Source organism: Coregonus lavaretus (assembly GCF_964263955.1).
Source record: "Coregonus lavaretus genome assembly, contig: HAP1_SCAFFOLD_47, whole genome shotgun sequence".
Lineage (NCBI taxonomy): Eukaryota > Metazoa > Chordata > Actinopteri > Salmoniformes > Salmonidae > Coregonus > Coregonus lavaretus.
In genome coordinates this window covers 255,741-279,638 of record NW_028161510.1, presented here as the reverse complement: position 1 = coordinate 279,638, position 23,898 = coordinate 255,741, and the positions used below count along the sequence as shown (strand labels likewise).

General features: G+C 42.8%; 1 protein-coding gene across 1 annotated transcript; it reads left to right on the top strand.

Moving 5' to 3' along the window:
• Nucleotides 1-3,236: 3,236 nt before the first annotated feature.
• On the top strand, nucleotides 3,237-23,481 carry LOC311120495 (uncharacterized protein; the record flags this gene model as incomplete). The annotated part of the gene is made up of 5 exons (XM_084195081.1): nucleotides 3,237-3,632; nucleotides 17,756-18,005; nucleotides 22,752-23,037; nucleotides 23,212-23,370; nucleotides 23,463-23,481. Exons 1-5 carry the CDS (start codon nucleotides 3,405-3,407, stop codon nucleotides 23,479-23,481), a joined length of 942 nt encoding a protein of 313 aa, XP_084051207.1. The 5' UTR covers nucleotides 3,237-3,404.
• Nucleotides 23,482-23,898: the final 417 nt, after the last annotated feature.

Below are 23,898 nucleotides of genomic sequence, written 5' to 3'. Positions count from 1 at the left end.
GTTTCTGAAGGTCCATCTACATTAGGTATTGGTACACCGTGTAGGAGCAGTATGGACCTAGTCTAGGGGTATGAATTGTTTCTGAATGTCCTATCCATCTACATTAGGTATTGGTACACCGTGTAGGAGCAGTGTGGACCTAGTCTAAGGGTATGAATTGTTTCTGAAGGTCCATCTACATTAGGTATTGGTACACCGTGTAGGAGCAGTATGGACCTAGTCTAGGGGTATGAATTGTTTCTGAAGGTCCTGTACATTAGGTATTGGTACACCGTGTAGGAGCAGTGTGGACCTGTTCTAGGGGTATGAATTGTTTCTGAAGGTCCATCTACATTAGGTATTGGTACACCGTGTAGGAGCAGTGTGGACCTAGTCTAGGGGTATGAATTGTTTCTGAAGCTCCATCTACATTAGGTATTTGTACACCGTGTAGAGCAGTGTGGACCTAGTCTAGGGGTATGAATTCTTTCTGAAGGTCCATCTACATTAGGTATTTGTACACGTGTAGGAGCAGTATGGACCTAGTCTAGGGGTATGAATTGTTTCTGAAGGTCCTATCCATCTACATTTGGTATTGGTACACCGTGTAGGAGCAGTGTGGACCTAGTCTAGGGGTATGAATTGTTTCTGAAGGTCCATCTACATTAGGTATTGGTACACCGTGTAGGAGCAGTGTGGACCTAGTCTAGGGGTATGAATTGTTTCTGAAGGTCCATCTACATTAGGTATTGGTACACCGTGTAGGAGCAGTATGGACCTAGTCTAGGGGTATGAATTGTTTCTGAATGTCCTATCCATCTACATTAGGTATTGGTACACCGTGTAGGAGCAGTGTGGACCTAGTCTAGGGGTATGAATTGTTTCTGAAGGTCCATCTACATTAGGTATTGGTACACCGTGTAGGAGCAGTGTGGACCTAGTCTAGGGGTATGAATTGTTTCTGAAGGTCCATCTACATTAGGTATTGGTACACCGTGTAGGAGCAGTATGGACCTAGTCTAGGGGTATGAATTGTTTCTGAAGGTCCATATACATTAGCTATTGGTACACCGTGTAGGAGCAGTGTGGACCTAGTCTAGGGGTATGAATTGTTTCTGAAGGTCCATCTACATTAGGTATTGGTAGACCGTGTAGGAGCAGTATGGACCTAGTCTAGGGGTATGAATTGTTTCTGAAGGTCCTATCCATCTACATTAGGTATTGGTACACCGTGTAGGAGCAGTATGGACCTAGTCTAGGGGTATGAATTGTTTCTGAAGGTCCATATACATTAGGTATTGGTACACCGTGTAGGAGCAGTATGGACCTAGTCTAGGGGTATGAATTGTTTCTGAAGGTCCATATACATTATGTATTGGTACACCGTGTAGGAGCAGTATGGACCTAGTCTAGGGGTATGAATTGTTTCTGAAGGTCCATATACATTAGGTATTGGTACACCGTGTAGGAGCAGTATGGACCTAGTCTAGGGGTATGAATTGTTTCTGAAGGTCCATCTACATTAGGTATTGGTACACCGTGTAGGAGCAGTGTGGACCTAGTCTAGGGGTATGAATTGTTTCTGAAGGTCCTATCCATCTACATTAGGTATTGGTACACCGTGTAGGAGCAGTGTGGACCTAGTCTAGGGGTATGAATTGTTTCTGAAGGTCCATCTACATTAGGTATTGGTACACCGTGTAGGAGCAGTGTGGACCTTGTCTAGGGGTATGAATTGTTTCTGAAGGACCATCTACATTAGGTATTGGTACACCGTGTAGGAGCAGTATGGACCTAGTCTAGGGATATGAATTGTTTCTGAAGGTCCATCTACATTAGGTATTGGTACACCGTGTAGGAGCAGTGTGGACCTAGTCTAGGGGTATGAATTGTTTCTGAAGGTCCATCTACATTAGGTATTGGTACACCGTGTAGGAGCAGTATGGACCTAGTTTAGGGGTAAGAATTGTTTCTGAAGGTCCATCTACATTAGGTATTGGTACACCGTGTAGGAGCAGTATGGACCTAGTCTCGGGGAATGAATTGTTTCTGAAGGTCCTATCCATCTACATTAGGTATTGGTACACCGTGTAGGAGCAGTGTGGAGCTACAGTGGGGTCTGAAATTATTGACACCCTTGATAAAGATTTGCAAAAAATGGCAAGTCTGTTCATTATATACAGTGAGGGAAAAAAGTATTTGATCCCCTGCTGATTTTGTACGTTTGCCCACTGACAAAGAAATGATCAATTTTAATGGTAGGTTTATTTGAACAGTGAGAGACAGAATAACAACAACAACATCCAGAGCAGAATAGAGCTATAGTGGGGTCTGAAATGATTGACACCCTTGATAAAGATTAGCAAAAATGACTGTATAAAATAAATAATTCAAACAATATTATTGTACGCAAAATAAAATGGAAAAGAATGTATACTTTGATACTAAAACAAGAGAATGAGATTTTGTGTAACAAGTAATTGTACTCCAGAGAGACACTCAAATGTTTTGTGATATTGGAGAACACATTGGGAGGGATCTTAGACCATTCCTCCGTATCAGAATCTTTCCAGAGCCTTGATATCCTTCATCTGCGATCATGGACTGCCCCTCTTCAATTCAAACCACTGGTTTTCAATGGGTTTCAAGTCCAGAGACTGAGGAGGCCATTGCAAAAATGTTGATTTTGTGCCCATTAACCATTTATTTGTGGATTTTGAGGCGTGTTTGAGGTTATTGTCTTGCTGGAAGATCCACTTGCGGCCAAGTTTCCGCCTCCTGGCAAAAGCAAACAGGTTTTGGTACCGGGTAAAGTTCATGATGCCGTTGACCTTAACAAGTGTCCCAGGACCAGTGGAATCAAAACAGCCCCATAACATCAAATATCCAGCACCGTATTTTACAGTAGGTAAGGGGTTATTTTGTGCTCATGCATTCTCATTCCGACTATAAACCCACCACTGGTGTGCGTTGCCAAGGTGATCTATTTTCATCTTTATCTTAGCAACATATGTTTGTTTTAAATTCTCACTCATTAAAAATCTGAACTAATCAATCAACACATGCTTTTCTTTGTGAAAATGTTAATATAATATTATTTAAAAGACACAAATTATAAGTTCCCCGAACTTCGTTACCCACTCCAGTCAGCAGATGGCGATGTGTGTCTTTCAGGCGACGCTGCTAGTGTGACGTGTTATCTAGTGGACGGAACACTTCTTCAACAACTGCAGCCTGCTCGGTAGCTTGCTAGCCAACATAGTCGAAACGTTCAAGCTCTTTAGACAATTTCGTTGTTTATTTGCCACTATGTTTTAAACGCACTTCTGTGGAAACAACCAGTTACCCCATTTAATTTCATATTGACGTTGTTGTCAGCTAGCTGGCTGGTTAAGTTAGCAGTAGTTTAGCTAACATCCCTGACCATGAGTTTACTAAGCTACTCTCCTGCTAAAGAAGAGGTCTGCTGGACGGAGAAAGGAACTATCGTGAAAGACGAAAGTGAAGAGGTGGCTGTTACCGTCAAAAAAGAAGTTAAGGACGAGGCTGTTACAGTGAAAGAGGAGGAGGATGTTAATGTGAAAGAAGAGGAAGAAGCGTTCCGAGTGAAAGAGGAGGAGGATGTTACAGTGAAAGAGGAGGAGGATGTTACAGTGAAAGATGAGGAAGACTCGTTCAGAGTGAAAGATGAGGAGGATGTTACCGTGAAAGAAGAAGAAGCGTTCAGAGTGAAAAAGGAGGAGGATGTTACAGTGAAAGAAGAGGAAGACATTTTTGGAGTGGAGGAGGAAGAGGGGGAGATTACTGTCACATTGGAAGAAGAAGAACAGAAGACTGGAGATCTGATTAACACCAGTAAATACAGTGAGTACCATCTTAAACAGAGGAACAAACTCTGAAGTTGTTGAACTAATGTGTGATTTTGAAAAGGCATTCTACACATGGATATGTTGTTCTGTCCTGTAGGAATTGTTAAAAATGTCCGTCTGTGATTTTTGTACTTTTCCTGTTGAAAAGCGATATATATAAATACAGTAAACTACGTACACTAAAGAACTACACAGTGTTTTTTTAGACACAACTGCAAACATCAAGGAACAGGGCATTCAAGGAGTTGGTTTGATGGGAAGACATGATGTCATCGGCTAGCTCGGGACTGGTTCATGTGAACTATAAATCCGGAAGCTGTGTTACAACCTGGTCTCAGAGCCGTTCGTACTATTCTGTATATGAATCCGAGACGCTCCATTTAGTATCATATGTTCCGTTTCGTAGGGTGTGGATTAATTTGTGGATGTCCATCAGCCAATTCGTATGGTATGTAAAAGTACAATATATTACGAATGTACAAAACGTATGATATGTTATGAATTCTAGCTAGGTGTCTAACATTAGCTAGGCTAGGGGTTAGGGTTAAGTTTAGGAGTTAGGTTAAAGGGGAAGCGTTAGCTAACATGCCAAGTAGTTGAAAAGTAGTTCAAAAGTTGCTAATTAGCTAAAGTTGTCCGTTTTGAGATTCAAACTCACAACCTTTGGGTCGCTAGACATTCGCGTTATACGCCCACCCCCACACTGATCAACCACCCTACCTTCATTTCTGCCTTAAGCAACCTTCAGTCGTCTGTAACCATACCAAACATAACATTATCATACTAAATGGAGTGTCCAACTAAGTTCAGTGTCCCGGATTGACATGTAGTCTATGACACCCTATCTGAAGTCAATCGTTGCTTTAGATAGGGCTTTAAGAAAGCTACGCTATAAAATGGGTGAAAAATGAAAAATCCACCAAAACCACTCATTCCTTTAATTTATAAATAACACTAATATGTGAGAATAATTTTTTTGGTGAACAAATGTTTCATTTTGCCGTTATATAATAAGGTTGTTAGCAACAAGGAAAATCGTTGTGGAAATCTGTTGCAGCTCAAATCCACAAAAATCCACAATGCAATGCTCTCTCTATGGGCTGGCTGGCTAGCTAGCTAGCAAACGTAGCTACACACAGTAATACCAAAGACAATATTAGCATGTGAAGTAGCTAGTTAGCTGTAAAATCGCCTAAACAAACTGCACTATCAATTTAGGGGGTCTACAATCTCATGAGTGGAGTTTGACATCCGCAATGGCAGATATACTTTTGGCTCTACTTTAGAGGAGATGGGGAAACATTGGCCATGCTACGTCGATGTGCCGCATGGTGCATTATGGCCGATTCAATAATAGAGTTTAACATGATTTTTGAATGACTACCTCATCTCTGTACCCCACACATACAATTATCTGTAAGGTCCCTCAGTAGAGCAGTGAATTTCAAACACAGATTCAACCACAAACACCAGGGAGGTTTTTCCAATGCCTCCCAAACAAGGGCACTTATAGGTAGATGGGTTTAAAAAAACATTTGAAGTTATTAATTACACTTTGGATGGTGTATCAATACACCCAGTCACTACAAAGATACAGGCGTACTTCCTAACTCAGTTGCCGGAGAGGAAGGAAACTGCTCAGGGATTCCACCATGAGGCCAATGGTGACTTTAAAAGAGTTACAGTTTATTGGTTGTGATAGGAGAAAACTGAGGATGGATCAACAACATTGCAGTTACTCCACAATACTAACCTAAATGACAGAGTGAAAAGAAGGAAGCCTGTACAGAATAAAAAATATTCCAAAACATGCATCCTGTTTACAACAAGGCACTAAAGTAAAACTGCAAAACATAGGGCAAAGTAAGTCACTTTTTGTTTGGGGCAAATCCAACGTCACTGAGTACCACTCATCATATTTTCAACCATGTTGGTGGGTGCATCATGTTATGGGTATGCTTGTCATCGGCAAGGACTAGGGAGTTTTTCAGGATAAAAAGAAACAGAATTTTGCACAGGCAAAATCCTAGAGGAAAACCTGTTTCAGTCTGCTTTCCAACAGACACTGGGTGACATTCACCTTTCAGCAGGACAATAACCTAAAACACAAGGCCAAGTCTACACTGTTGCATATCAATACGAGTGCCTTAGTTACAGTTTTTACTTAAATCGGCTTGCCATACAACCAACTTGGTAGAACTTGAAGAAAATTAAAAAAGAATAATGTGCAAATATTGTACAATTAAGGTGTGCAAAGCTCTTAGAGATTTACCCAGAAAGACTCACTGCTGTAATCGCTGCCAAATGTGATTCTAACATGTATTCACTCAGAGATATCATTTTCAATAAATATACAAAAAATGTCTAAAACATATTTTCACTTTGTCATTGTGGGGTATTGTGTGTAGATGGGTGAAAGAAAAAACATCTATTTCATCCATTTTGAATTCAGGCTGTAACACAACATGTGGAATAAGTCAAGTGGTATGAATACTTTCTGAAGACACCGTAGGCTACTTTTCAGGGCCAATATCATGCTTAATGAAAGACATGTAAAATGATGGCCTACATTATCCACTGACATTCACAGGCAATGGACTGGACACATGGACGTTCTACTGGTGAAAGGAGCCTAAAGGGCAGTCATACCCTCTGATAGTGAGGACAGTCATTCCCTCTGATAGTGAGGACAGTCATACCCTCTGATAGTGAGGACAGTCATACCCTCTGATAGTGAGGACAGTCATGCCCTCTGATAGTGAGGACAGTCATGCCCTCTGATAGTGAGGACAGTCATACCCTCTGATAGTGAGGACAGTCATACCCTCTGATAGTGAGGACAGTCATACCCTCTGATAGTGAGGACAGTCATACCCTCTGATAGTGAGGACAGTCATACCCTCTGATAGTGAGGACAGTCATACCCTCTGATAGTGAGGACAGTCATACCCTCTGATAGTGAGGACAGTGCTTGTTTCTACTATTTCACTTAATTAATGTTCAGAAAATATCTTATTTTCCATTTTAGTACCCTCATGGCACAGCGTTGCCTCAAGTGGGTTTACATTGTTTTATTTGATTATTATTGATACATTATCAGAAAGCCTAAATCTTCCCCAAAAATAGGATGGAATATAAATAAATAAAAATAATATTTAACAAAAAAAAAAAAAAAGTGCAGTAGTGAGTTAACCCCTTATGTTCCATTTTAGTAGAAAACCAACCATTTGCCTCTAGAGCACTTAGAGCAATTAAAGAGAGATTCCATATAAATAAATACTTGTTTTCCATATACAATAATAAATCACCAAAATAAGTTGTATAAATATTTGTATTTTACATCCAAAATGGCTCTAACAGTTGGAGAGGAAGAGGTTTATATAAATCCTCTCTGTTACAAACCAAATGTTAGACTAGAAACATGGGGTAATAATGACTAGATGATTGGTTCCAGTGGAGATTAGTTTATGAATTGCCTGGCTTGGCTGGGGGACAGTGGATGTACAGGGATAATTCAAATTGAACTTTTAACAGGCTTTACCTGGGATTTTCTAACGGCTATCAACAAATCAGAATCCAGAATCCAAATTGACCATTTTATAATGAGGGATCTAGTCTGGATTAAACCTCATAGGAAAACAGTTTAATCATGTATAGGTTACATTCATGTCTCTCTGTTTAATAAAATAATATGTTTATCTTTGGCAGGAGAGAAATCAGACTCTCACTCTGACAGCGGGAAGAGTCCTTCAGGGAATCCAGACCCAGAGATTCCCAAACCAGCGACACAACACAACTGCTCCCAGTGTGGAACGAGTTTTAAGTGGTTATGTAAGCTCAAAGAGCATGAGAAAACACACACAGGAGAAAAGCTCTTCCAATGCTCCCAGTGTGAAAAGAGATTTACCCGGTTAGGAAATCTGAAAAGGCATGAAGGAATAGCGCACACCGGAGAAAAACCCTACCACTGCTCTCAGTTAGGGTATCTGCAAAACCATGAGAAAATACACTCTGGAGAGAAGCCTTACCCCTGTTCCCACTGTGGAAATAGTTTTACACGGTTAAGGCACCTGAAAGAGCATGAGAGGATACACACAGGAGAGAAGCCTTTCCAATGCTCCCAGTGTGGAAAGGGTTTTATAGCGTTAGGGCACCTGAAAGCGCATGAGAGAATACACAAAGGAGAGAAGCCTTTCCAATGCTCCCAGTGTGGAAAGAGTTTTAACCAGTCATCACATCTGAAAGAGCATGAGAGAACACACACAGGAGAGAAGCCTTTCCAATGCTCCCAGTGTGGAAAGGGTTTTATAGCGTTAGGGCGCCTGAAAGCGCATGAAAGAATACACACAGGAGAGAAGCCTTTCCAATGCTCCCAGTGTGGAAAGAGTTTTACACGGTTGGGGAACCTGAATGAACATCAAACAATACACACAGGAGAGAAGCCTCACCATTGCTCCCACTGTGGAAAGAGTTTTGGCCGGATAGGGAGCCTTAAAGAGCATGAAAGGACACATACAGGAGAAAAGCCTTTCCAATGTTCCCAGTGTGGAATGAGTTTCACCCATTTAGTGAACCTGAAAAATCATGAAGGAATACACACAGGAGTGGAGAAGACCTACCACTGCTCTCAGTGTGGAAAGAGTTTTACCCAGTTATGGAACCTGAAGAAACATAAGAGAATACACTCTGGAGAGAAGCCTTACCTCTGTTCACATTGTGGAAAGAACTTTAGGTGGTCATGGGACCTGAAGGAGCATGAGAGGACACACACACGGGAGAAATCTTAACATTGCTCCTTGTGCGGAAAGGATTTTACCCAATTAGGAGGCCTGAAATATCAGAAGAGGACACACACACAAAAAATACCTACCACTGTTCTCAGTGTCAAAAGACATTTACCCGGTTAGGGAACCTGAAAAAACATGAGAGAATACACACACTCAGGTGAGGATAAGACCGTCCACTGCTCCCAGTGTGGAAACAGTATAGGTTAGTTAGGGAACCTGAAAGAGCATAAAAAACACATACAGCAGAGAAGCCTTAAGACTGCTCCAGTTGTGGAAAGACATTTTCCCAGTCAGAGGACCTGAAATCACATGACAGAATAGAGGCTGTGTTGTGAAATGTGTGTTTTATTTATGCCACATGAAATCATATTGTTTAAATGAAATCATATATTGATGGAACACAATTTTGAACCCTTAGGTGTTCATTTTAATATGATTTGGATATTTTCAAATGTTAATTATAAATGGATGAGTAGAATGTGTATTTTCTTTATTCTAAGCTTAACCTCTCATGGGCGTGGCCAAAGAGCTCTATTTTCATGTCATCAGACCACGCCACCGATTCTAATCCAAGTGCCAATGCCGTTTAGCAAACTCCATTCGTTTACAATTTGTTGGATGACGTTAGTGCGTTTTGGCATCAAAATAAGGATGCAGGAGCAGAAAAGAACCCCAAACCTACTGTCAAATATGGTGGTAGATCTTTGATGTTATGGGGCTATTCTGCTTCCACTGGTCCTGGGGCCCTTGTTAAGGTCAATGGCATCATCAACTCTACCAAGTACCAGAACATTTTAGCCAACACACCTGGTTGCCTCTGCCAGGAGGCTGAAACTTGGCCTCAAGTGGATCTTCCAGCAAGACAATAACTCCAAGCAAACATCAAAATTCATAAAGAAATTACACTCTGTTCTCTCTGAGCTGTGCAGCTTTCCCAAGAAATACCAGCCCACGTAGAGACGCGCGAGATTGAACTTCACTCAACTTTTTACTTTTCCCCGTTAGCCCAACGTTTCCCTCTACTGTGGGGATTGTGATTAAATCAACCTAATATTAGCCCCTTTCAATGCAACATACCAGAACAATCAAACTATGCAAGACTTAGTCTGTGATTTTGTTTTAGGCAGAGAGCATCGGAGGATTCAGTTGCACTGAAAAGACAGGAGCGGCCGTGAGTAGATGTACTTATTTTGAGATCAAAGCATGTAGCCGCACATTTGTTCATATTCTTTGCTAGTTATTGAGTTATTAGCCCAGTGCTAGCTCATTTCTGGATCAGCCATGGCGAGTGATGGCTTCCTACGTGTACATTTCTAGCCATCTTTGAAATGCAAGTAAGATAAAATAGCTTTTTTATATCTTAAAGGGAGGCTTTTTTTTTTTTTTTTTTTGACTGTAATATATGGGTATGGAAATAATAATGAGTTTTATTTTATAAAGTGGTTTCTTGTGTCATACATTCCAACAACATTTTCAGTCACCTACTTGTCTGAAGGCTAAAAGGGTTCATGTCAAGCCCTGCATGTTTTCAAAAGTCCCATGGAATGTAGGCCTACATTGAACACCACACATTGGCTGCTACTGTAGGCTGAATGATAGAACAGCTATTTCCATGTTAAAATGTTATGGGATGCATTTTCTCCATGGTTTTTGATGGTGGGCCACTCTGGTAGGCCTACATTATGATCAAATAGCCACAGTAGCCTACTTGGCCACTGTTAAAACTGGAACTTAAAGCGGATACAGCCTCAGTGTTCACAGTAAACGCGCGCTGCAACGTTAAAGTTTGCACTCAGCAGACCTAAAATTTGCTCAGTGCCTACATTTTTTTTAGGGAACATTGTTCTGGTGAGAAGCCTTACCATTGCTCCTAATGTGGAAAGAGTTTTAACCAGTTTAGACCATTTTAAAATTACACGAGAGGACACAGGAGAAAAGCCCTACCACTGCTCCCAGGCACACACAGGACAATCTACCACTGCTCTCATTGTGGAAAGACATTTTCCCAGTCAGAGGACCTGAAATCACATGAGAGGATAGGGAGGCTGTGTTCTGACTTATGTTTTTGACTGAGAATTAGTGTTTTTGTTTATGCCACATTAAATCATATTGTTTATGGTTATACCTTTCTATATCATTTTTGATTGAGAATTGATGTTGTATATATGAAAAGCTTGCTCAAAAATAGGCCAACATTTTTTGTTTGTCATCTCAAGACATGGTCATATCTAAATTCATATAAAGTATATTTTATTATTGTGAACTTAGTGATTGGATACAAGAATAACCCTTAAATGTTGTTTATTATGGATATTGCCCTTCAATGTCGTTTTGATATTGGAACAAAATTAAATCCTCATCAATCTACACACAATACCCCATAATGACAAAAAACAGAAATACCTTATTTACATAAGTATTCAGACATTTACATAAGTATTTCTGACTTGAAATTGAGCTCAGATGCATCCTGTTTCCATTGATCATCCTTGAGATGTTTCTACAACTTGATTGGAGCCCACCTGTGGTAAATTAAATTGATTGGACATGATTTGGAAAGGCACACACCTGTTTATATAAGGTCCCATAGTTGACAGTGTATGTCAGAGCAAAAACCAATCCATGAGATCGAAGGAATTGTCCGTTGAGCTCCGAGACAGGATTGTGTCGAGGCACAGATCTGGGGAAGGGTACCAAAACATTTCTGCATGATTTGAACATCCCCAAGAACACAGTGGCCTCCATCATTCTTAAATGGAATACGTTTGGAACCACCAAGACTCTTCCTAGAGCAAACTGAGCAATCAGGGGAGAAGGGCCTTGGTCAGGGAGGTGACCAATCAGGGGAGAAGGGCCTTGGTCAGGGAGGTGACCAATCAGGGGAGAAGGGCCTTGGTCAGGGAGGTGACCAATCGGGGGAGAAGGGCCTTGGTCAGGGAGGTGACCAAGAACCCGATGGTCACTCTGACATGGTGGTGTCAGCATCATGCTGTGGGGATGTTTTTCAGTGGCAGGGACTGGGAGACTAGTCAGGATCGAGGGAAAGATGAACAGAGCAAAGTACAGAGAGATCCTTGATGAAAACCTGGTCCAAACCGCCCGGCCAAACTGAGCAATCGGGGGAGAAGGGCCTTGGTCGGGGAGGTCACCAAGAAAACAAGATTGAATGCCGTCTGAATGCCAAGCGTCAAGTCTGGAAGAAACCTCCCACCATCCCTACGGTGAAGCATGGTGGTGTCAGCATCATTCTGTGGGGATGTTTTTCAGTGGCAGGGAGACTAGTCAGGATCGAGGGAAAGATGAACGGAGCAAATTACTGAGATATCCTTGATGAAAACCAGGACAAGCCTCTGAATGTCCTTGAGTGGCCCAGCAAGAGCCCGGACTTGAACCCGATCAAACATATCTGGAGAGACCTGAAAATACAGTGGCTTGCGAAAGTATTCACCCCCCTTGGCATTTTTCCTATTTTGTTGCCTTACAACCTGGAATTAAAATGGATTTTTGGGGGGTTTGTATCATTTGATTTACACAACATGCCTACCACTTTGAAGATGCAAAATATATTTTCTTGTGAAACAAACAAGAAATAAGACAAAAAAACAGAACTTGAGGGTGCATAACTATTCACCCCCCCAAAGTCAATACTTTGCAGAGCCACCTTTTGCAGCAATTACAGCTGCAAGTCTCTTGGGGTATGTCTCTATAAGTTTGGCACATCTAGCCACTGGGATTTTTGCCCATTCTTCAAGGCAAAACTGCTCCAGCTCCTTCAAGTTGGATGGGTTCCGCTGGTGTACATTAATCTTTAAGTTTTAAGTTATCCCACAGATTCTCAATTGGATTGAGGTCTGGGCTTTGACTAGGCCATGCCAAGACATTTAAATGTTTCACCTTAAACCACTCGAGTGTTGCTTTAGCAGTATGCTTAGGGTCATTGTCCTGCTGAAAGGTGAACCTCCATCCCAGTCTCAAATCTCTGGAAGACTGAAACAGGTTTCCCTCAAGAATTTCCCTGTATTTAGCGCCAGCCATCATTACTTCAATTCTGACCAGTTTCCCAGTCCTTGCTGATGGAAAAACATCCCCACAGCATGATGCTGCCACCACCATGCTTCACTGTGGGGATGGTGTTCTCGGAGTGATGAGAGGTGTTGGGTTTGCACCAGACATTTTCCTTGATGGCCAAAAAGCTCAATTTTAGTCTCATCTGACCAGAGTACCTTCTTCCATATGTTTGGGGAGTCTCCCACATGGCTTTTGGTGAACACCAAACGTGTTTGCTTATTTTTGTCTTTAAGCAATGGCTTAGCTCTTTGTAGTGTACGGCTTAAAGTGGTCCTCTGGACAGATTCTCCAATTTACATTTACGTCATTTAGCAGACGCTCTTATCCAGAGCGACTTACAAATTGGTGCATTCACCTTATAGCCAGTGGGATAACCACTTTTTTTTTGGGGGGGGGTTAGAAGGATTACTTTATCCTATCCCAGGTGTTCCTTAAAGAGGTGGGGTTTCAAATGTCTCCGGAAGGTGGTGAGTGACTCCGCTGTCCTGGCGTCGTGAGGGAGCTTGTTCCACCATTGGGGTGCCAGAGCAGCGAACAGTTTTGACTGGGCTGAGCGGGAACTGTGCTTCAGCAGAGGTAGGGGAGCCAGCAGGCCAGAGGTGGATGAACGCAATGCCCTCGTTTGGGTGTAGGGACTGATCAGAGCCTGAAGGTACGGAGGTGCCGTTCCCCTCACAGCTCCGTAGGCAAGCACCATGGTCTTTTAGCAGATGCGAGCTTCAACTGGAAGCCAGTGTAGTGTGCGGAGGAGCGGGGTGACGTGAGAGAACTTTGGAAGGTTGAACACCAGACGGGCTGCGGCATTCTGGATGAGTTGTAGGAGTTTAATGGCACAGGCAGGGAGCCCAGCCAACAGCGAGTTGCAGTAATCCAGACGGGAGATGACAAGTGCCTGGATTAGGACCTGTGCTGCTTCCTGTGTAAGGCAGGGTCGTACTCTCCGAATGTTGTAGAGCATGAACCTACAGGATCGGGTCACCGCCTTGATGTTAGCGGAGAACGACAGGGTGTTGTCCAGGGTCATGCCAAGGCTCTTCGCACTCTGGGATGAGGACACAACGGAGTTGTCAACCGTGATGGCGAGATCATGGAACGGGCAGTCCTTCCCCGGGAGGAAGAGCAGCTCCGTCTTGCCAAGGTTCAGCATGAGGTGGTGATCCGTCATCCATACTGATATGTCTGCCAGACATGCAGAGATGCGATTCGCCACCTGGTTATCAGAAGGGGGAAAGGAGAAGATTAGTTGTGTGTCGTCTGCGTAGCAATGATAGGAGAGGCCATGTGAGGATATGACAGAGCCAAGTGACTTGGTGTATAGCGAGAATAGGAGAGGGCCTAGAACTGAGCCCTGGGGGACAACAGCAGTGAGAGCACGTGGTGCGGAGACAGCTTCTCGCCACGCAACTTGGTAGGAGCGACCGGTCAGGTAGGACGCAATCCAAGAGTGAGCCGCGCCGGAGATGCCCAGCTCAGAGAGGGTGGAGAGGAGGATCTGATGGTTCACAGTATCAAAGGCAGCAGACAGGTCTAGAAGGACAAGAGCAGAGGAGAGAGAGTTAGCTTTAGCAGTGCGGAGAGCCTCCGTGACACAGAGAAGAGCAGTCTCAGTTGAATGACCAGTCTTGAAACCTGACTGGTTTGGATCAAGAAGGTCATTCTGAGAGCGATAGCAAGAGAGTTGGCTAAAGACGGCACGCTCAATAGTTTTGGAGAGAAAAGAAAGAAGGGATACTGGTCTGTAGTTGTTGACATCAGAAGGATCGAGTGTTGGTTTTTTGAGAAGGGGTGCAACTCTTGCTCTCTTGAAGACAGAAGGGACATAGCCAGCGGTCAAGGATGAGTTGATCAGCGAGGTGAGGTAAGGGAGAAGGTCACCGGAGATGGTCTGGAGAAGAGAGGAGGGGATAGGGTCAAGCGGGCAGGTTGTTGGGCGGCCGGCACCAATCTCTGCTGTGGAGCTTTGCAGCTCCTTCAGGGTTATCTTTGGTCTCTTTGTTGCCTCTCTGATTAATGCCCTTCTTGCCTGGTCCGTGAGTTTTGGTGGGCGGCCATCTCTTGGCAGGTTTGTTGTGGTGCCATATTCATTCTATTTTTTAATACTGGATTTAATGGTGCTCCGTGGAATGTTCAAAGTTCTGGATATTTTTTTATAACTCCACCCTGATCTGTACTTCTCCACAACTTTGTCCCTGATCTGTTTGGAGAGGTCCTTGGTCTTCATGGTGCCACTTGCTTGGTGGTGCCCCTTGCTTAGTGGTGTTGCAGACTTTGGGTCCTTTCAGAACAGGTGTATATATACTGAGATCATTTAACAGATCATGTGACACTAAGATTGCACACAGGTGGACTTTATATAACTAATTATGTGACTTCTGAAGGTAATTGGTTGCACCAGATCTTATTTAGGGGCTTCATAGCAAAGGGGGTGAATACATACTGTACAGTCGTGGTCAAAAGTTTTGAGAATGACACAAGTATTGGTCTTCAAAGTTTGCTGCTTCAGTGTTTTTAGATCTTTTTCTCAGATGTTACTATGGTATACTGAAGTATAATTACAAGCATTCCATAAGTGTCAAAGGCTTTTATTGACAATTACATTAAGTTTATGCAAAGAGTCAATATTTGCAGTGTTGACCCTTCTTTTTCAAGAACTCTGCAATCCGCCCTGGCATGTTGTCAATTAACTTCTGGGCCACATCCTGACTGATGGCAGCCCATGCTTGCATAATCAATGCTTGGAGTTTGTCAGAATTTGTGGGTTTTTGTTTGTCCACCCGCCTCTTGAGGATTGACCACAAATTCTCAATGGGATTAAGGATTAAGGTCTGGGGAGTTTCCTGGCCATGGACCCAAAATGTTGATGTTTTGTTCCCCGAGTGACTTAGTTATCACTTTTGCCTTATGGCAAGGTGCTCCATCATGCTGGAAAAGGCATTGTTCGTCAACAAACTGTTATTGGATGGTTGGGAGAAGTTGCTCTCGGAGGATGTGTTGGTACCATTCTTTATTCATGGCTGTGTTCTTAGGCAGAATTGTGAGTGAGCCCACTCCCTTGGCTGAGAAGCAACCCCACACATGAATGGTCTCAGGATGCTTTACTGTTAGCCTGACACAGGACTGATGGTAGCGCTCACCTTGTCTTCTCCGGACAAGCTTTTTTACAGATGCCCCAAACAATCGGAAAGGGGATTCATCAGAGAAAATGACTTTACCGCAGTCCTCAGCAGTCCAATCCCTGTACCTTTTGCAGGATATCAGTCTGTCCCTGATGTTTTTCCTGGAGAGAAGTGGCTTCCTCGCTGCCCTTCTTGACACCAGGCCATCCTCGAAAGGTATTTGCCTCACTGTGCGTGCAGAATGCCTCACACCTGCCTGCTGCTATTCCTGAGCAAGCTCTGCGCTGGTGGTGCCTTGATCCCGCAGATGAATCAACTTTAGGAGATGGTCCTGGCACTTGCTGGACTTTCTTGGGCACCCTGAAGCCTTCATCACAACAATTGAACCTCTCTCCTTGAAGTCCTTGATGATCCGATAAATGGTTGAGTTAGGTGCAATCTTACTAGCAGCAATATCGTTGCCTGTGAAGACTTTTTTGTGCAAATCAATGATGACGGCACGTGTTTCCTTGCAGGTAACCATGGTTAAAAGAGGAAGAACAATGATTTCAAGCACCACCCTCCTTTTAAAGCTTCCAGTCTGTTATTCTAACTCAATCAGCATGACAGAGTGATCTCCAGCCTTGTCCTCGTCAACACTCTCACCTGTGTTAACGAGAGAATCACTGACATGATGTCAGCTGGTCCTTTTGTGGCAGGGCTGAAATGCAGTGGAAATGTTTTTTGGGGGATTAAGTTCATTTTCATGGCAAATAGGGACTTTGCAATTAATTGCAATTCATCTGATCACTCTTCATAACATTTTGGAGTATATGCAAATTGCCATCATACAAACTGAGGCAGACTTTGTGAAAATTAATATTTGTGTCATTCTCAAAACTTTTGACCACGACTGTACAGGTGTTCTTTGCAACTCTTCCAGTCAGCATCTTGGAGTCTCCTCTTCACTGTTGACGTTGAGACTGGTGTTTTGCGGGTAAAGGGTCTGAATACTAATGTAAATGTGATATTTCAGTTATTATGTTTTAAATAAATTTGCTAAAATGTATAAATCCTGGTTTTGCTTTGTCATTATGGGGTATTGTGTGTAGATTGATGAGAAAAAACAACAATTTTAATCAATTTTAGAATAAGTCTGTAAAGTAACAAAATGTGGAAAGTCAAGGGGTCTGAATACTTTCCTAATGCACTGTAGATGGATGGAATTTTCCCTTTCTTGATTCTAACCTTGAAACCTTTTGAATTTGATTTGATGTGTGATTTGGATACTGATAAATACATTTGATTGGATATATGATTTGGATTTTTCAACAACAACAAAAATGTGGTTGGATTTATGATTTGGATATTGTGAAATGTACATTATTAAATGGATGAATATAATGGGCATTTATTAATTATAACCTTGAAACCTGAAAGTTTGTTTTACATTCAAATCAGGACTAATCAATCAACACATGCTTTTCTTTGGAAATTGTTAACATATAATTTGTGTCTATTAAATATTAAGTTCCCCGAACTTCGTTACCCACTCCAGTCAGCAGATGGCGGTGTGTGTCTTTCAGGCGACGCTGCTAGTGTGACGTATAATCTAGTGGACGGAACGCTTCTTCAACAACTGCAGCCTCCTCGGTAGCTTGCTAGCCAACATAGTCGAAACGTTCAAGCTCTTTAGACAATTTCGTTGTTTATTTGCCACTATGTTTTAAACGCACTTCTGTGGAAACAATTAGTTACCCCATTTAATTTCATATTGACGTTGTTGTCAGCTAGCTGGCTGGTTAAGTTAGCAGTAGTTTAGCTAACATCCCTGACCATGAGTTTACTAAGCTACTCTCCTGCTAAAGAAGAGGTCTGCTGGACGGAGAAAGGAACTATCGTGAAAGACGAAAGTGAAGAGGAGGCTGTTACCGTCAAAAAAGAAGTTAAGGACGAGGCTGTTACAGTGAAAGAGGAGGAGGATGTTAATGTGAAAGAAGAGGAAGAAGGGTTCAGAGTGAAAGAGGAGCAGGATGTTACCGTGAAAGAAGAGGAAGAAGCGTTCAGAGTGAAAAAGGAGGAGGAGGAGGATTTTACTGTCACAGTGAAAGAAGAGGAAGACGTTTTTGGAGTGGAGGAGGAAGAGGGGGAGATTACTGTCACATTGGAAGAAGCAGAACAGAACACTGGAGATCTGATTAACACCAGTAAATACAGTGAGTACCATCTTAAACAGAGGAACAAACTCTGAAGTTGTTGAACTAATGTGTGATTTTGAAAAGGCATTCTACACATGGATATGTTGTTCTGTACTGTAGGAATTGTTAAAGATGTCCGTCTGTGATTTTTTAACTTTTCCTGTTGAAAAGCGATATATATAAATACAGAAAACTACGTACACTAAAGAACAACACAGTGTTTTTTTTAGACACAACTGCAAACATCAAGGAATAGGGCATTCAAGGAGTTGGTTTGATGGGAAGACATGATGTCATCGGCTAGCTCGGGACTGGTTCATGTGAACTATAAATCCGGAAGCTGTGTTACAACCTGGTCTCAGAGCCGTTCGTACTATTCTGTACATGAATCCGAGACACTCCATTTAGTATCATATGTTCCGTTTCGTATTGTGTGGATTAATTTGTGGATGTCCATCAGCCATTTCGTATGAAAACATATTTGAAAAATATGATTATTTCTTGCTGATCTGAAAAATAAGGCCCTTATGCTTCCATAACCGTACTGCAAGAGACCCGTGTTAATGTGAAGAGGTCTTCGTCCAATGACTCTTATGTGTAATGGTGAGCCACGGGAGAGGATATTAGCATGTTTTGTTAATCATGACTTCATTCATGGTTTTTCTTAATCATTGTACATCAGGATGAATTTAGAAGTGTTCAGAAACATTTTTTCTAATGGAACTGAAGAGTCATGATCAAGGGAAGTCGTGACGTCATCAGTCTCCTCCCCTTGTTTGAAGAACAATAGATCACCGATAACGATGAGACAGCCTATAGGGAGGTCGTCAGAGACCTGGCCGTGTGGTGCCAGGATAACAACCTCTCCCTCAACGTGATCAAGACAAAGGAGATTATTGTGGACTACAGGGGGGAAAAAAGAGGACTGAGCACGCCCCCATTCTCATCGACGGGGCTGTAGTGGAACAGGTTGAGAGCTTCAAGTTCCTTGGTGTCCACATCATCAATAAACTATGGTCATGGTCCAAACACACCAAGACAGTCGTGAAGAGGGCACGACAAAGCCTATTCCCCCTCAGGAGACTGAAAAGATTTGGCATGGGTCCTCAGATCCTCAAAAAGTTCTACAGCTGCACCATTGAGAGCATCGTGACTGGTTGCATCACCGCCTGGTATGGCAACTGCTCGGCCTCCGACCGCAAGGCACTACAGAGGGTAGTGCGTACGGCCCACTACATCACTGGGGCCAAGCTTCCTGCCATCCAGGACCTATATACCAGGCGGTGTATAGGTCCTGCATAGTCACTTTAACTCTACCCACATGTACATATTACCTCAATTACCTTGACTAACCGGTGCCCCCGCACATTGACTCTGACCGGTACCCCCCTGTATATAGCCTCGCTACTGTTATTTTATTTTACTGCTGCTCTTTAGTTATTTGCTTTTATTTTTTACTTAACACTTTTTTAGTTTTTATTAAAAACTACATTGTTGGTTAAGGGCTTGTAAGTCAGCATTTCACTGTAATGTCTACACCTGTTGTATTCGGTGCATTTGGCGAATAAAATTTGATTTGATTTGAAAATGACGCCAGATCTGCGATCAGATCCATGACCAAAGCATTGCATTTCAATTTAGCCCACAGGCAGGCTCTATAGAAAACACCCCTGGCTGCCCGAGTGGCGCAGCGTCTAAGGCACTGCATCCCAGAGCTGAGGCGCCACTACAGCCTGGGGTTGGATCCTAGGCGGTGTCACAGCCGGCTGTGACCGGGAGCCCCATAGGGCACAATGGGCCCAGTGTCGTCCGGGTTAGGGGAGGGTTTGGTGGTGGTGGGGGGTGGGGGGCTTTCCTTGGCTCATCGCGCTCAAGGAACTCCTTGTGGCGGGCCGGGCACCTGCAAGTTGACTTCGGTCGTCACATTGGTGCGGCTGGCTTCCAGGTTAAGCGAGCAATGTCTTAAGAAGCAGAAGTTTCTGAGAATGCATGTCTCGACCTTCGCCTCTCCCGAGCCCATTGGGGAGTTGCAGCGATGAGACAAGATTGTAACTACCAATTGGATATCATGAAAAAATTAATAAATAAAATAACTCACCTGGCACCACAGACACAACGAGCCATCCATCCACACTGAGAGCCACAGACGCCATCCATCCACACTGAGAGCCACAGACACCATCCAACGAGCCATCATCCACACAGAGAGCCACAGACACATCCAACGAGCCATCATCCACACAGAGAGCCACAGACACCATCCAACGAGCCATCCATCCACACAGAGCCACAGACACCATCCAACGAGCCATCATCCACACAGAGAGCCACAGACACATCCAACGAGCCATCATCCACACAGAGAGCCACAGACACCATCCAACGAGCCATCATCCACACAGAGAGCCACAGACACCATCCAACGAGCCATCCATCCACACAGAGCCACAGACACCATCCAACGAGCCATCCATCCACACAGAGCCACAGACACCATCCAACGAGCCATCCATCCACACAGAGCCACAGACACCATCCAACGAGCCATCCATCCACACAGAGCCACAGACACCATCCAATGAGCCATCCATCCACACAGAGCCACAGACACCATCCAACGAGCCATCCATCCACACAGAGCCACAGACACCATCCAATGAGCCATCCATCCACAGAGAGCCACAGACACCATCCAACGAGCCATCCATCCACAGAGAGCCCAAGTGTAGACAGCCAGTGGCTCCCAAAACATAACTCATGCAGAAAGCTCCAGAAAAACTTTCCCATTGAGCAAAATCCACAATCTAAAGAGAATCTGGCTCAATCCAAAAATGTATAATCTGAACACGTCTACATTAATCCTGATAATGCCATGATTACGAAATCATGATGAGTGAGAATCTTAGAGGCTATAACAAAACATGCGAATATGCTCTCCCATGTCATTGGTAATGGTGACCCAATGGAGAGCATGTTAGCATGTTTTGTTGTAGGTAATGGTGACCCAATGGAGAGCATGTTAGCATGTTTTGTTGTAGGTAATGGTGACCTATGGAGAGCATGTTAGCATGTTTTGTTGTAGGTAATGGTGACCCAATGGAGAGCATATTAGCATGTTAGCATGTTTTGTTGTAGCCTCTGTAAGCTTCTCACTCGTCATTATTCATTCATGGTTTTTCTTAATCATGGTATTATCAGGATGAATGTTGATGTGTTCAGAAACATTTTCTAATCCTCCTTGAATAGAAAATGGCACAAGACATTATTCACCATTCAGTTCTGGTTGGAAAAACAAAACTACAAATGCATCCAAGGAGTTTGTAGTTACAAGCTTGATGTAGTCATTTTATGCAAGGAATATGGGACCAAATACTAAACTTTTGACTGCTTTAATAAAATTAAAATGTTTACTTTATTGTGCTCATTAATCTAGAGGTTCACACACTTTTCCCCACAAAGAAATTGAATGTTGGCTCAGTGCAGAAATTAAAAAGTACAATTGCTTTTGTGTTATATATATATTTTTAAATCTATTATTAGGACTTAGATGAAGATCTGATCACATTTGAGGTCAAATACATGCAGAAATACAGAAAATGCTAAAGCAGGGGTCTCCAACCCTGTTCCTGGAGCGCTACCCGCCTGTAGGTTTTAATTAACCTGGTTCAACTTATCAACCAGCTAATTATTACAATCAGGAAGTGCTAGATTACAACCCTGTTCCCGGAGCGCTAACCGCCTGTAGGTTTTAATTAACCTGGTTCATCTTATCAACCAGCTAATTATTACAATCAGGAAGTAGAATCAGGAAGTGCTAGATCATAGGACAGTAGCTCTCCAGGAACAGGGTTCACAAACTTTCTCTCAGCGCTGTAGAAGCCTATAGAAGATCTACAGAAAGTCAACACCCTATATACAGTGCATTCAGAAAGAATTCAGACCTGTCCTTCTGGAAGGTTCTCCCATCTCCACAGAGGAACTCTGGAGCTCTGTACGAGTGACCATCGGGTTCTTGGTCACCTCCCTGACCAAGGCCATTCTCCCCCCGATTGCTCAGTTTGGCCATGTGGCCAGCTCTAGGAAGAGTCTTGGTGGTTCCAAACTTCTTCCATTTAAGAATGATGGAGGCCACTGTGTTCTTGGGGACCTTCAATGCTACAGAAATGTTTTGGTACCCTTCCCCAGATCTGTTCCTCGACACAATCCTGTCTCGGAGCTCTACGGACAATTCCTTCGACCTCCATGGCTTTGTTTTTGCTCTGACATGCACTGTCAACTGTGGGACCTTACATAGACAGGTGTGTGCCTTTCCAAATCATGTCCAATCAATTGAATTTACCACATGTGGACTCCAATCAAGTTGTAGAAACATCTCAAGGATGATCAATGGAAACAGGATGCACCTGAGCTCAATTTCAAGTCTCATAGCAAAGGTTCTGAGTACTTATATAAATAAGGTATTCATGTTTTTTAGTTTTAATACATTTGCAAAAATGTCTAAAAACCTGTTTTCGCTTGTCATTATGGGGTATTGTGTGTAGATTGAGGGGGAAACTGTATTTAATCCATTTTAGAATAAAGCTGTAACGTAACAAACTGTGGAAAAATGGAAGGAGGGTCTGAATACTTTCTAAATACACTGTATAAAGAACAGTTGAAAACTGTATCTTTAGCCATCTTCCAATAGCGGACTCCTATCACCTGTTCTAATCACTGTCGCTCAGTTTAACTAAATGCTCTGTTTGTCTTTAGCAGGAGAGAGACCAGACTCTCACTCTGACAGACGGAAGAGTCCTTCAGGGGACCCAGACCCAGCGATGTCTAAACCAGTGAGACAACACCACTGCTCCCAGTGTAATAAGAGTTTTAAATGGTTATGGAAGCTGAAAGAGCATGAGAGAACACACACAGGAGAAAAGCCCTTCCAATGCTCCCAGTGTGGAAAAAGTTATACCCAGTTAGTGAGCCTGAAAAGGCATAATGGAATACACTCAGGAGAAAAGCCTTACCACTGCCCTCAGTGTGGAAAGAGTTTTACCCAGTTAGGGAACCTGAACAAACATAAGAGAATACACTCTGGAGAGAAGCCTTACCCTTGTTCCCATTGTGGAAAGAACTTTAGGTTGTCATATAATCGGAAGGAGCATGAGAGGACACACGCAGGAGAGATACCTTACCATTGCACCATGTGTGGAAAGGGTTTTACCAAGTTAAGGAACCTAAAAGAGCATGAGAGGAAACACACAGGTGAAAAGCCTTACCAATGCTCCCAGTGTGGAAAGAGTTTTTCCCATATAGGGAACCTCAACAAACATAAGAGAATACACACCGGAGAGAAGCCTTACCGCTGTTCCCATTGCGGAAAGAATTTTAGGTTGTCCGATAACCTGAAGGCGCATGAGAGGACACACACAGGGGAGAAAACTTGCCACTGCTCCCAGTGTGGAAAGAGTTTTTCTAATTTAGGGAACCTGAACAAACATAAGAGAATACACTCTGGAGAAAAGCCTTGTCATTGTTCCCTGTGTGGAAAGAGTTTTACTCAGTTAGGGAGCCTGAAAAGGCATGAGAAAACACACAGGGGAGGATAAGCTCACAGTTTGGAAAGAGTTTTAGTCAGGGAACCTAATTGTAGAAAGACATTTTCCCAGACAGAGGACCTGAATTCACATGACAGAATAGACAGGCTGTGTTCTGACTGATGGTTGACTCTTATTTTATGCCACATTAAATCATATTGTTTATATGAAATGTCTAAAATAAGGTTTTATAATGTGTATTTTGTTTTGATTATGGATTTGGATTGATTGAATTGAACTATTATTATTATCAAATCATTATATGATTTGGATATTTTAAAATAAAAATTATTAAATGGATGAATAATGGGTCTATAAGCAAC